Source organism: Tenrec ecaudatus, chromosome 1, assembly GCF_050624435.1.
Source record: "Tenrec ecaudatus isolate mTenEca1 chromosome 1, mTenEca1.hap1, whole genome shotgun sequence".
In the NCBI taxonomy this organism is placed as follows: Eukaryota; Metazoa; Chordata; class Mammalia; order Afrosoricida; family Tenrecidae; genus Tenrec; species Tenrec ecaudatus.
Window position 1 is genome coordinate 238,583,754 of NC_134530.1, and position 14,648 is coordinate 238,598,401.

A 14,648-nucleotide genomic window follows, 5' to 3' on the forward strand; every position below is an offset into this window, starting at 1 on the left:
CAGGAAGATGAGATGTCCAGGCATAGCAGAGGCCAGTAGTGCAGCAATGTAAGGAAGCAGATAGTGATGGTGACATGATCCAGCAAGATCCATTGGCTGGCTCCGCCCACAGTTTGCACAGACCAGCTAACTCCGGTAACAGCTAGTTGGTCCAATCACCAGGGAGATAGAGGAAGTGGCCAGCCTTGAAAAGCCATGTATTTCAGTCACCCTCCAATCAAGCTGTGACCCGACTGATAGGCTAAACTCCATCCCCATATTCCTACAGGAGCCATGTTGGCACCAAAAACCTAACTCTCACACAGGGACACAAGAAGAAGTCATATTTCAATTGACCAAATATTGTTTTAGTTCTGGTGTGTGCCCGACACTGTGGTGGTGCTGGGAATACCATACGACAGATATCACCTCGTCCCCCACACAGAGCTCATAGGAGAAGCTCTCTCATCTTTTTCTCCTTAGTTCATCTCTTTCTTCTCTACCTGTCCCCTTCCTGCACCATCTGCCTCCACGTGGCCTAGGACCTTGGTAACCGGAGCGCAGAGGGACCAAGGCCTAGAATTAGATGGACTGGTCAAGTGTGGTTCTAGAAGAAGAAAGGCTCCAGTGAGTGGTGTGGACATTAAGACCGCTCTGTTGACGAGGAGGGTCAGGTCACTGACACTCGGTGTAGAGTGAAGGGACTGAATGAGAGAGCAAGGCTGCACTGTTCCAGGAGACTCAGGCTTTCAACAGATCCCTGGTTTGCCGAGAGTCAAGTCGATTTATTCAGTCACTCCTTCTAATCCAAGCCCACTGCCACTGAGTTCATTCAGACTCATAGTGACTCTATAGCACAGCGTAAACTGACCCTTTGGGTTTCTGAGATTTTAAATCTTTACAGGAGTCGACAGAGAGTCTCCCTTTCTTCCAAGGAGTGCCTGATGGGTTCGAAGCCCTGACCTTGACATTATCAGCTCAGTGCATAAACCACTGCATCACCAGGGCTCCTTCAGCCAAATACTGTTCCTCAGGCTACCACCTTGCACTAGATACTTTGTTTACCTTCTGGAATATGAGCCAGAAAAGAGAAAGAATGATGAAACTACGAAGGAAAAGGAGGGCACGTAAAAGTGGAAAAAGAATTACGGTAGTTTAAACTCAAATTTTGAATTTTAGAATTTAAATGCAGTCACATTGAAATGTAAGCAGGAATGATTACACCACCATCAGATACAAATGACCTTTGAATGAGCAACTATTTAGGATAAGTTGTCAACAATTCTATTTTGTTCAATGTATTTGAGAGGTTGGGTTTGAAAATTGCTGACAAAGTGATAGTGCTTGCTATATGCCAGGTATTGTTTTCAGTGCTTTATATGTATGAACTCATTCGATCTTCATAGCAATCCTGTGAGCAGAACATCATCTTTTCATTCTTGTTGGTCAAATGAAGAGACTGAAGCACCAGAGAGGTTAAACAACTTGTTCAAGATCACAAAGCTTCTTAAGGAGGAAACAGGGACGGTGATATCCTATAAACAGGCACAGGAGGCTGGGGGAGGTGTGATAGGAGAACAGGGCAAGGCTTTGGTAGGATAGACAACCTGTTTAAGTTGTTACGGATCTCATCTGTAACCCTCACTTAATTTGCCATAAAAAGTTATTTAAAAAGTACTAAAGAGAAAGTGAGAGAGGGAGGGAGGGAGGGAGGGAGGGAGAGAGAGATGCAGAGACATGCAGCTTGGATTTAGAAACTACTTCTCTCTCTCTCTCTCTCTCTCTCTCTCTCTCTCTCTCTCTCTCTCTCTCTCTCTCTCTCTCTCTCTCTCAAGTAGTTTCTAAATCCAAGCTGCATGTCTCTGATACCACTGTCTTGAAGTAGAAGTCATAAGAAAGATTTCTAAAAACAACTTGCAAATAGCAACATTGAGGATCTGGGCAACTTGTAATATACAAGCTAGGTTTGTTTTGTTTTCTTTTTTTATGTTCAGATTGATAACACGTTATCAATAGAATATTAGCTAGAATCTGTGTCTTTGGGGTCATACTAATGACTTCACTAAAAGAACAGGATAATATCTGAGTGGACAAATCGCAGAGAATTCTTTAGGATATGTTCCCGAAAGTGATGTGTTCTCAGAGTGAACAGAAAATCCCTGACCGTGGTCTGCAGTCTTTTGTCAAAAATGTGCGAATGCCCATGCCTTGACAAAGCTCCCTGCATGCCATGAAGAACTCATGTGAAGAACTCATGTCATGAGAGAGCAAAGTTGGATCATGTAAAAATAATGCCAGGCTAACTAAGAGAAACAAACCCTTGTTTGAAGAGTAGGCAAAATCCCAAGTGCTAGCCAGATGATAATGGAGGTCTCATCCCAGAAATATTTCCAATTAAAATGCTATTTATTCCATATTAAGCTCAAAGTGCCTCCACCCCCCTTCTTTACAGCACTTTAGAACCGAATAATCACCGAACATTTTAGGCTAAATGCTATGTGCATAACCCCCGAGTCTCGCCTTTTCTCTCTCATGTCTGGGATTTTGTCTGTGGAGGTCCATCAGCACTGTCCTGCTTCCTAACACGGAAGCTGGTTGTTTAAGCACTCAGTTGCGGGTATCTGGTGAGAAGCCTTAAATAACTAGATAAACAGTGCAGCTGCCAACCCAAAGTAATCCTGCACTTAGGGGGTGAGTGGCCCAGGAAATTTGTTCTTTGTCACTTTGACTTGGGCTTGAAAATGGACCTGGGCTTTCTTCCAGCTCAGAGAGCCATTCACTTGCAAAGACTCCTAAATTGTCCCAAGGAGCTCATTTTGGCGGTGGCTTATTTGTGTTTGGCTGGGTCTCCTAATAGCAAAAGCTGTCTGCTCTGGCAGACAAGGGTTATGGCATGGTTCAGCATCACTATCCTCTGTGTTTTTTTCTTAATGAGGTTATTTTTCATTAAAGCAACCCTCCCAACCCCCGTGTGAAAAGTGATACTGCACAAACGTGCAGGTGGATTTCTCAACCTCACAAAGAGCTTCCTATGACAACCTCTTCAGTCTTATCCATGAGCGGCTGGTTTTAAGCAAACAGAGACCAACACAAGATTTTAAAATTTTTAATTCAATACTATCCTAATGGCATACTCATCTTTTCCTATGCCAGAGGAAACTGCGTTAGTTGATTAAGACCAAGGTTGTTAAACTGAGTTGACTAGAGAAACAAATCTAGGGACATTCATATCAAAGAATAATTGTATATTAAGAAAACAGTCCAGCACAGTCCTGATCAGGTCCATAAGACTGCTATTAGCCCATATGTCTGATATTCATCCATGAACGTCTCTTCAAATTCATGCAGCCGCATGCAATGATGCAAACGCAGGAATATCACAGGCTGCTAGATGAAAAGTCTTGTGGATCCAGTGGCAGTGGAAGCATCTCGGCAGTGGAGCGGGTCTCCACGTGGCTCCTCCTCCTCTCCGAGTGTGGCTCTTCAGCAGGAAGGTGGAGCAGGAAGAGGGGCTCCTTGCAGGTCTCAGCAAGTCTCCTCCTGGTTTGTCAACCGGAAGGTGAAGGCAAAGAGAGGGAGGAAGTTCCCAGAATCCTCAGGAGGTCATGCCCACAAGGAGGCATCATCATTCTGTGACCTGATTGACAAGTTAGACTCCACCCTTTTACTGTTAATACCCTCAAGTTGACATGAAATGATGTAATTACCACACCAAGTGAGGAATGTGGGCCTTTCAGGTAAAGAAATAGGAAAGACAGTTTCTGAAAGGTCTTCCTCCAGTGGGCACAGAAGGTCGATATTTGACATGTCAAGCATTGTTTACTCGGAGCATTGTAAATGACTATTGTCTGACTCTTCCACTACTCCGTGAGGGTTGCTGGGAAGAAAAGAGCAAATTTTGTGCACCATTGACTGGTGCCTAACATAGTACCCGAGATATAAGAGTACTGTAACGTTCATTGAATACTCAGATGAAGACATGTTGACTTTTCTTTGTCAGGGGAGTTGAAACTTCAGGATACAAGAAGATGCATAGGGATGAAGAAAGACAACATTAGAAGTGCTACTTCTATTATTGCCTTGTTATATTTGATATACATTATATTATTATGGTATTCCAAGAAAACCAAAACGCTGGGTGGTCTAGTCCACTCCAACCCATGACATTCATGGCAGAGTAGAGCTGTGCTCCATGGCGTTCAGCTATGGATTGCTAGGTCTTTAACACAAATAACTGGGCATGTGTTCAGGTGTTCACTGAAAATATTTGTACTGATGGAGGACATGAGTAAAGCCCATTGATTCCTGGTTCCCAGCATTACTGCCCATTAATCTCCCATAAGAAGCCTGGTGACGAAGTGGGTTACAGCGTGTTGTGCTGTTAACTTCAATATCAACCCTTTGAACCCACCAACCATTCCATGGGAGAGAGTTGAGACTGTCTGCTCCTGTGAAGGTTCGTAGTTTGGAAACCTGAAGAAGAAGTTCTACTCGATCCAACAGGGCCACTGTGAGTCAGAATTGACTCCATGGCCATGGTTTGGTTTGTGATTTGGGGTATGAGCATCTAAGGAATTAACTTTGTCGGGCTGCTGAAAGAACGTAGTGCATAGAATATGAACCCAATTCTATCATGGGAGAAAATTGCTAGTACTAAATGTTAAAACTTTCACCTGAGTTAATCCTCACAAACCCCAGAAAGATACAGATACTCACTTTGCAAATGAGGAAACTCTCAGATTCAGATCGACTAAATACCTCACTCAGCTGACAATGCTCGTACGTCACCGGCCATCCAGTCACGTTGAGCTCTGCGTGGGGAAGGACTTGGTGCAGTGCTTAATATTTGATCAAGACAGGATGAGGTGATCCCAAAGCCAGACCAGTGCCTCTCCACTGCCCACACCACCACTTTCAAAAGTTTGTTTTCAGGCAGGATATCAGGATAAAAAAATTTTTTTTTTAAGTAACAACCAAACAAAAATTTAACTCTCAATAAAGAATACTAATGATATTTTCTTAAGTGTACTATTAAGAAATAATTTTCAAAATAGATATAAAAGGTAAAAGACTATCTATCAGATTATTTTGGTAAAATATCAACCACCACATGAGATGTGAGGGAAAAAGAATCTTGGCATGTACCTTCCATATCTATCAGAGCTTAGTAAACTGCTGCTTCTGGAAAACTCACTCACTGCCATCTAGTCGATTCTGACTGGCAGCGACCCTGAGGGAGAGAGTAGAACTGCCCCATACAACTTGTTTTTCTTCCAGGTGTTGTACTAGACACATTAGTTATATTTTAAAATGAAAAGTTCAATGATAATATATTTTGAATGAAAAAAGTGTAATGTACTTCAAGTGTAAAGGTGGGGTGGTGGTGAGAATCACATCACCGTGAAAGAGGGGGAGTGCGTGATGGGGACCCAATGCCCATCTGTAGACAGCTGGACACCCCTTCCAGAGGGGTAGTGGGGAGGAGATGGGCCACTCAGGTTCAGTGTAGCAACAATGAAACTCAAAACCTTCCTCTAATTCCTGAACGCTTCCTCCCCTCCCAATCATCATGACCCCAATTCCACTTTGCGGACCTGGCTATACCAGAGGATGTACAGCGGTGCAGTGGGGATCTGGAGGCACAGGGAATCTAGGACAGACGAACCCCTAAACACCAGCGGTGGGAGTGGCGACACCAGGAGGGAAGGGGGTTTAGAAAGGGAGAACCAATCCCGGAGATCAATGTGTAACCTCCTCTCTGGGAGATGGGCAGTGGGGAGGTGGGTGAAGGGAGACGCCGGGGAGTGTAAGATAAGATATAGTAATTATTTATAAACTATCAAGGGACCAGGGGTGGGATCGGGGAGGGAGGGGGACAGGGAAAAAAAGGGAAACCGGGCTGATTCCAAGAACCCAAGTGGAAGGTGAATTATGAGAATGACGAGTGCAACGAATGTATAAGGGTGCTTTGCTCAATTGATGTATGTACAGACTGTGATAAGAGCCTTATGAACCCCAATAAAAAGATTTTTAAAAAAAGAATCCAAGTATTTGTATCGTAGATGTAAACTAAAGATAAAACAAGCATTTTTTTTCATTTTTTTTATTTTAACAATTTATTGGGGCTGATACAATTCTTTTCACAGTTCATACATATACATACATCAATTGTATAAAGCACATCTGTACAGTCTTTGCCCTAATCATTTTTTTCTCTTTTCTTCTTTTACATTTTATTAGGGACTCATACAACTCTTACCACAATCCATACATATACATACATCAATTGTATAAAGCACATCCATACATTCCCTGCCCCAATCATTCTCAAGGCATTTGCTCTCCACCCAAGCCCCTTGCATCAGGTCCTCTTTTTTTTCCCCCCCTTCCTCCCCATTCCCCCCTCCCTCATATGCCCTTGGTAATTTATACATCGTTATTTTGTCATATCTTGCCCTATCCGGAGTCTCCCTTCCCCCCTTCTCTGCTGTCCCTCTCCCAGGGAAGAGGTCACATGTGGATCCCTGTAATCAGTTCCCCCTTTCCAACCCACTCACCCTCCACTCTCCCAGCATCGTCCCTCACACCCTTGGTCCTGAAGGTATCATCCACCCCGGATTCCCTGTACCTCCAACCCTCATATGTACCAGTGTACAGCCTCTGTCCTATCCAGCCCTGCAAGGTAGAATTCGGATCATGGTAGTTGGGGGGAGGAAGCATCCAGGATCTGGGGGAAAGCTGTGTTCTTCATCGATACTACCTCACACCCTAATTAACCCATCTCCTCTCCTAAGCCCCTCTATGAGGGGATCTCCATTGGCCGACACTTGGACCTTGGGTCTCCACTCTGCACTTCCCCCTTCATTTAATATGATATATATATACATATATACACATACATATATACATGTACACATATATACACATACATACACACACTTATATCTTTTTTTTTTTTTTGCATGATGCCTTATACCTGGTCCCTTGGGCACCTCGTGATCGCACTGGCCGGTGTGCTTCTTAAAACAAGCATTTTTACTTACTTCTTTAAAATGCTATTTTTGAAACATTAAATATTTATAATGAAAAACAATATGATTTGGTGGATATTAAAAGCTAATTTTAAATCATTTGAATAATACTAACCTAATTTACTTTCTTGAAAATCAAATGAAATATTGCTATATACTTATAGAATTAAAACTATTCTCAGCTCTAGGGTTCAGTGTTCATCTAGTTGTTGACATTAAACAAATTATTCTGTTTCACATATACTTAAACTGTTGTATTGTTGTTGTTGTTCATAATAACCCACTTGACCGAGTTTAGCTCCTCCATTGGGTTTCCTTGGCTGTAATCTTTACTGCAGTTGATCGACAACTCTTTCTCCCACAGTGCTTCTGGGTTGGTTCAAACCATTCATCTTTAGGTTAGCAGCTGGACGCTTAACCTTTGTACCACCTGGGAACCTTAAGCCTAAAATGCATGCCATGTGCAACTATTACAGACATGGTGTCAATTCCTGAGTGTCTCCAAAGCCACTGTTTACAGCAAACAAAAGCAATGGTATAGACTCCCAGCCCCAAAGGGGAAATGATGCATGTGTAAGTAAAGTTCATCAGTGCTGCCCAAGAGGAAGGATTTTGTTCATATTAATTACTTTGTCTTTTTCTAACCTGCTGGCTCAAATTTTCTCTGCCCTAAAAACTAGTGTGTATTACCATGTTTCATCCTTCACGTTATTTGGGTGCAGTCACATTTTGCTTCACACACACGTACGCACACACACACACATGCTCAAGCCATTGAGTTGAATTCATTGTGACCCCATAGGACAAACTAGAACTGCCACTTTGGGTTTCCAAGACTATAAATCTGTACTCCTCTTTAGAGTGCTGGTGGGTTTCACTGCTGACCCTGCAGGTAGCAGCCTCACATGTACCCTCCTCGGTCACTGGGGCCTTTCTGTTCCACAGACATAGAGCAAAGGATGCACAGCTTTCTCTGAGTCCTGAGTAGCATTAGTCACAAAAGCAGAGACACATATTTTGGGTCATTGGCTCTGTTGTACCAGACTGAGCGCTAGATCCTTATGACAGTAGCACCCATATGTTCTTTAATTACCGTATATGCTCGAATATAAGCCGACACGAATATAAGCCGAGGTTCCTAATTATTAACTGGGAAACCAGAAAAACTGATTGACTTGAGTATAAGCCTAGGGTGGAAAATGCAGAAGCTATTGGTGAGTTTCAATAATAAAAACAAATGAAAATAAAATTACTAAAGATTGCGAAATCAGTGGGGTAATGTATTTAAATATTTATTTTAAATAAAAAACATAAATAAAAGGACAAGTCATTTAACATTAGTGAACCAGCACAGTAAGTGGAAAATAGGTTCAACAAAAACAATAAGGTATCAACAATAATACATTAAAAGTACTATTCACTGAGCTCAATCAGCAACCAAGTTAAACTGTAAAGAATGAAAATCCTTCAAAACTGGATTCTTCCTCATCATCATCTGTATCCCAATGCAGAGCTTCAGCTGGTGTGAGGTCATCATAGACGCTGTCCTCACTGAGATCGCCGTCATCACCATCACTGCTGTCATTTTCATACAAAGCGCAGTCTTCACTGCCATCTATAGCATTACTAATACTACATTTCTGGAAGGCACACCGCACCATGTCTTCTGGAATGTCTTCCCATGCATCTTGAACCTACTTTGCTATTAACTTTATGTCAGGTTTCATGAGATTTCCTCCTTTTGTTAGTTGGATTTGACCAGATGACATCCATTCATGCCATATCCTTCGCACACGGTCTTTAAAAGGCTAATTCAAAGATACATCCAGAGGCTGCAGTACAGATGTAAGCCCACCTGGAATAACGGCTAAAATAACTTTACTAGATTTTGCCAATTTTTTTTATGTCATCCGATAGGTGAGCTCTGAACATATCCCAAACAAATAACAATGGCTTTTTCTTTAAGGCTGCTCCTGGTCGTCGGTCCAAATTTCTTCCAGCCATTTTTTGTTCCGCCTTCATCCATCTAGCCTTTAACATGTGCACACACAGTAATTTTTGGTGGGAAATTGATCTTTTTAGGCAAGGTCTTTCTTTAAAAAATAATGACAGGACACAGCTTAGTTCCATTAGCCAAACATGATAGAACAACTATAAAGTGTATTTTTTTCATTTCCTGTGGCTTTGAAAAAATGTTTTTTTTCTCCTAAAGTTGCCACAGTTCTGTTGCTTGAAAGATCAAAAGTCATGGCAGTTTCATCCATATTCCCAATATCTGCCAGGTCATAATTATAAATCTTTGTTTGTTTTTTTTTTACACACACGGAACAATTTTATTTGGTCTGGGAGTGGAAGCTGGGACGGGCAGGGCTAGTGCCCACCTACGGGGGCTTTCCGGACATCAGGTGTTCCTCCACTCAAGTTTAGAAGAAACACATTAATTGATGAAGTCCCCACGCAAGGCAGGAAGCATACTGCCTGCCAGGCAGCCTTCAGGAGGGTGGTGCGCCCTAGGCACTGCTGGGTCCCTTGGAGAGCAGGGCCTGGAGGTCTGGCTCAAGGTCGATGGCGGGGAAGCGGAGGCTGTACCTGCGCACAGGCACACCATCGCGGCCCACCAGGAACTTCTCGAAGATCCAGGAGATGTCGCTGCGGCACAGAGGCGACCAGGTGATAAGTTTGGGGTCGGTCATGAGAGAGGTGGCATCATCGCTGGGCGACGGCAGGGCCTCCCGGAGGAAGGCAAAGAGCGGGTGTGCATTGGTGCCATGCACCTCGCACTTCTCAAACAGGCAGAAGTTGGGCTCGAACCTGCTGCCAGGTCGGACGTGCTTGAGGGAATTCAGAATCTCTTCATTCTTGGAATTCTCCTGATGCCCAAACTGGTTGCACGGGAAACCTAGCACGACCAGGCCCCGGGGGCCGAGGCGCAGCTGCAGGTCATTCATCTGGGTGTAGTCCCGGGCAGTGGTGCCTCAGAGCGATGCCACGTTCTCGATGAGCAGCACCTTGTCCTGCAGCGAGGCCAGGCTCACGGGGTCCCTGCCTGCCAGCGGGCGGCTGGAGAAGGCGTACATGGAGCTCGCGGCAGCGGCCACGAGTGGAGCGGCACACATGACGCAGGGACCGGAGGCACGAGAGAGATGGACAGAGGTCGGCAAGAAGAACGAACCCCTTCTTTGTTTTATAATAAATGACTGGAATGACATTTCAAGGTCTTGTGACAATTTCTGGGAAACCTTTGTTCTTTGTCTCAAACATAATAGGCCAAACCTATTCATGAAGCAGGTACACCATCCTGCTGATGCAGCAATTTTTTTCAATGCCTGATGCTTTATATTTGTCATCTTTAGCCATTTGTAGAACACGTATGCAGATTCCCATGCGTGTTACTCAGTAACCATTTTGACGCCACTCCATAACCCTTTTATGCAATTCACTCTCTAGAGCCCCATAAAAAGACGTTAAACCACAACAAGCTTTTTTAGCTTTTGGAATCTGTTCCAAGTCAGCCTTCATTTTCCACCACTCCCTCACTTGTTTTTCGTCAACACAGAATTCCCTACTTGCAATACTGTTATTGCTCTCTTCTGCTCTTGATACAACCTTCATTTTGAAACCAGCCTCATATGACCTGCGTTTTTGTTTTGGTTCAAGAGTATCCATTTCTAATAGGATAAAAAAACAAGACTTTGAAAAAGAACTTTCATAGTAATGCCCTCCCCTCCCCCCACGACATGTTAGCCAGGAGGAGGAGGGGGAGTCCGTGCGGGCGGAGGGTGCAGGATGTGAATTAACAGAGACCAGAGGGGAGAGACAGGGCACAGCCACAGACACATCCTTACCAGTTCAGCTGCCGGTGGCGTAAGTGAATCACTATGGGTGCTTCTGCGAATTGGAGCTATTCACATCATAGGACAGCTCTGATTGGTTAGATGTGAGTAAACAAATATTCAAAGCCCTGCAGTGTCAGCAGGGCTTTGAATTAACAGCGGAGAAATGGCAATCACCCGCGAGATAACGAGTGCTCTTCCCATTACCTCTGCGGGGGCAGCAAGATGTTACACCTCTTTGGGGTACCATTGACCCGTGTATTAGCTGAACCCCAGTTTTTCAGCACATTTTTTGTGCTGATAAAACTCGGCTTATACACGAGTATATATGGTACTCATTTTTGTGTGTCGGCTTATACACAAGTATATATGGAACTCATTTTTGTGTCCGGGGTTACGACCACACAACTGACCAACCAACTGACCAAACAAACAAACCATAACAACTAAAATAATTTTCATTATGGATAGGTATCCTTTCCAAGGAGAAAATTAATATATTCTGGCCATGTATTTACAGTTTTTACTGTTGACTTGATGGCTTATTGCTTTAACTAGTTTGCTTATAGAGTATGTATAAAAAAATCCCTTTCTATTGCTAGTCAAATGCTGCTACTTTGGTTATCTAAGAACAAAAATTGTCTCCCATATTCCCTCTGAATTTCTTTAGAAACTGTTTCAATAATTTTTGTGAGACCTACCACAATTAGTTCTCTATTATTATTATTTGGGTATTTTACCTTCCCTCTTTCACCCATTCAATCAATAAGTAATTATTTTGCACAAAATAATGCAACCATTTCTCTGAAACCTTATTTTCTCAGAGGAAATGTAAAGTAAACATATTTAAGTATGTAATATCAAAGAGTGGTCATTGCTATCAAGAAAATACTCAAGGTAAAAGGAAGGAGTCTTGATGGTGTAAGGGGAAACACATAACTGCTCACTGAGAGGTCTACAGGGCAAATCCACCAACTACATCATGGGAGGAAAGACCTGATGATCTGGTCCTGATTAAAACCAAACCAGACCATCGAGTTGAGTCCCACGCACAGGGATCCAAGGCAACCTCTGTTGGACAGGGTTGGATAGGGTCACGATGGTTGGCTTCAACTTGGTGGCGCCCCACCACATGAGGAGAAGTTCCGTGGCACTCTGTTAGAAAAGGCGCTCCAGGAAGGGCTCCTTGAAAAAGACAGGCATGCTGGAGGGAGGAAGTCGACTGCAAGAGTATGTAGAAACCAAGCTGTCTAGGTGGAAGCACCTTGTCAGGATGAAGATTCTGAGATGCAAAGTGTTCAAGAAAATGTTGTTAGAGAGGATAAAATAACGGGGAATGTAAAAGTAAACTAATGATGTCAGAGAAGGAGTCAAAAACAATATCATGTGGGACCTTGTACACCAAAGTGAAAAAACAACAACACCCTGAGTGCTTTAAAGACAGAAGATGTTATCAAGTCTTTGCACCACTCCAAACTTATAGCAGGTACCATCCACAGCTATTAATAACTACATGCATAATGAAAGCTTCTTTGTATCTAACTTTCAACTAATGAGGCTTCTGAAATTTCCCTGTTGATTTTGTTTTGTCTTATGATGTAATGAGAAATGTGAAGTACAATTCATGACATCTAACTAGCGATTTTGGTATTGTTAGGCTCCATGAGTCGGTTCCAAACCATGGGATTGATTACACAACAAAACTAAACACTGCTCGTTCCTCTGCCCTCCTCATACTTGTTCTTAGTTTTGAGCACATTGGTGCAGTCCTGCATCACTCCAGACCAACTGAGGGCTTTCCTCTTTTCCAGTGTCCTTCTACTTTACTAAGCATGATATCCTGTTCCAGGGACTGGTCTCTCCTGAAATCATGCTGAGAGGACATGAGATGAAGTCACACCATTCTTGCTTCTGTGGAGCATTCTCTCCGGACTTCCTCCAAGACAGATTTGTTGGTTCATGTTGCAGTCAATGGTGCTTGCAATAGTCTTCTCCGGTCCATCCTTCAATTGCATTCTTCTTCTTTGATCTTCCTTATTCAATGTACAAATCTCTGCTTTTCAACACCTTCAAGGGACCTTGTACAGCAGATTTACCTAATGCAACTCCTCCTTTGATCTCGTTACTGCTGCTTCCCTGAACACGGTTGTGAATCCAAGCATAAGGAAATCTTTGACAACTTCAACTTTTTTTTTGACAACTTCAACTTTTTATCAATTTATCACAATGTTACCTATTGGCCCAATTGGGGGATATTGCGGGTTCTTTATATTGAGTTGTAGTCCACACTGAAGGCTGCAATTTTGGATCTTCATTAACAAGTGCTTCAAATCGTCCCCACTTTCAGCAAGCACAGTTGTGTTATCTGCATTCCGAAGGTTACTAAGAAGCCTTCCTCCAAACCTGAAGCCACACTCTTCATGGAATTCAGCTTCTCTGATTATTTGCTCAATGTATCAATTGAATAAGTTTGGTGACAATATACAACCCTGATGCACATCTTTTAAAATTTTAAACCATGCCTTATTCCATTTTCTGTTTGCATAACTGCCTCTTGATTTATATACTAGTCCACATGAGCACAAGGCAGTGTCTTAGAGTCTCATTCTTCTCAAGGCTATCCGTAATGTGTTACGGTCCACACAACTGAATGCACTGACATAGTCAATAAAACAGAAACACGCATCTTTCTGGTGTTCTCAGCTTTTCAGCCAAGATCCATCTGACAAGAGCAAGGATATTCCGTCTTCCACATCGGCTTCTGAGTCTGGCCTGAATTTCTGGAAGCTGCCTTTGAGTATACTGCTCCCACCATTGTTGGATGGTCTTCAGCAAAATTTTACTTTCTTACTTGTCTAGCAATTTATTGTAATCTAAACCATGATAATAATACAAAGTCACTAAGATCTCTGTGATAACTTTGTTTTTTTTTTCTCTCTTAGGGTTTCCAAACGGTATTACCATCATTTGAGCTCTTCTCAAAGTATGGGAAACTATATTCAAAAGCTGGGCAGATTTTATAAAGGTAATATACTTTTTTTAAGTACTATAAAAGTCATATGAGGATAATTTAATAAGTGTTGCTATTAGTGTTCCAGTTCAGACATGCATTGGTTTATTTAAAAACAAACACACATGTTTAAATATGTCTCTGTGATCAGTGGATGGCGGCAGAGAAGTTCTCTCAGTAATACACCTGTCTTAGTCTCATTACTGTGCCTTCAAAAAAAAGTAATCTTCATAGATTTTCTCCAGAAACACACAACAATAAATTTTTAAAAACCTGAAAATTTCATTGGTGAGACAGTGGCCTGGAATATTGCACTGAGATTTCCCCTCCCCCACCCTCTGCCACCCTAGTCATGACAATGACCTTGCTAATTCTTCAAGAGTAGCAAGGGTTGCCCCTTGAGAATTTTGTTGGGAAACTGTATCCTACCCAGTCTACATCTCTGATCTTTTCCACTAAGATTTTCTTTTGTTCTCAAGACTCAACAGACATTGAAAAGGAATATGACTTGCCTCTTGTGAAGGTGTCAAAACTGTCATTTTAACATGATGGAAACTGAAATATGCAGAGTTGTTTGGGGATGAATAAGCAAGATGGAAACATTGTTTTCAAAAGCTTAGACTTAGATGGAGGATATGTTGTGAAATAATCGTTTTACATTTTGATATTTTTCTTGATAAAGGTTTCAATAATTTTGTAGTGGTACTTTTTGATTTATCCTCATATAGCAAATAACATTTAAAAAAGCAAATAAAATTGACTTAACTACCAGCACTTTCAAAAGCAACTATGATA

At 42.4% G+C, this 14,648-nt stretch overlaps 1 protein-coding gene and 1 pseudogene across 2 annotated transcripts in view; one reads left to right on the forward strand and one right to left on the reverse strand.

Annotated features, from left to right (window-relative positions):
- The window catches only part of SPATA17 (spermatogenesis associated 17), a 282,434-nt gene extending 268,562 nt beyond the window's left edge, over positions 1 to 13,872 (forward strand). For both annotated transcript variants that reach the window (XM_075530400.1, XM_075530408.1), the window contains one exon: positions 13,786 to 13,872. In XM_075530400.1, coding sequence (XP_075386515.1) covers positions 13,786 to 13,866 — 81 coding nt within the window. In that variant the 3' untranslated portion in view covers positions 13,867 to 13,872. The remainder of the gene's footprint in view (positions 1 to 13,785) is intronic.
- On the reverse strand, positions 9,521 to 10,126 carry LOC142437387 (glutathione peroxidase 1-like; annotated as a pseudogene).
- Positions 13,873 to 14,648: the final 776 nt, after the last annotated feature.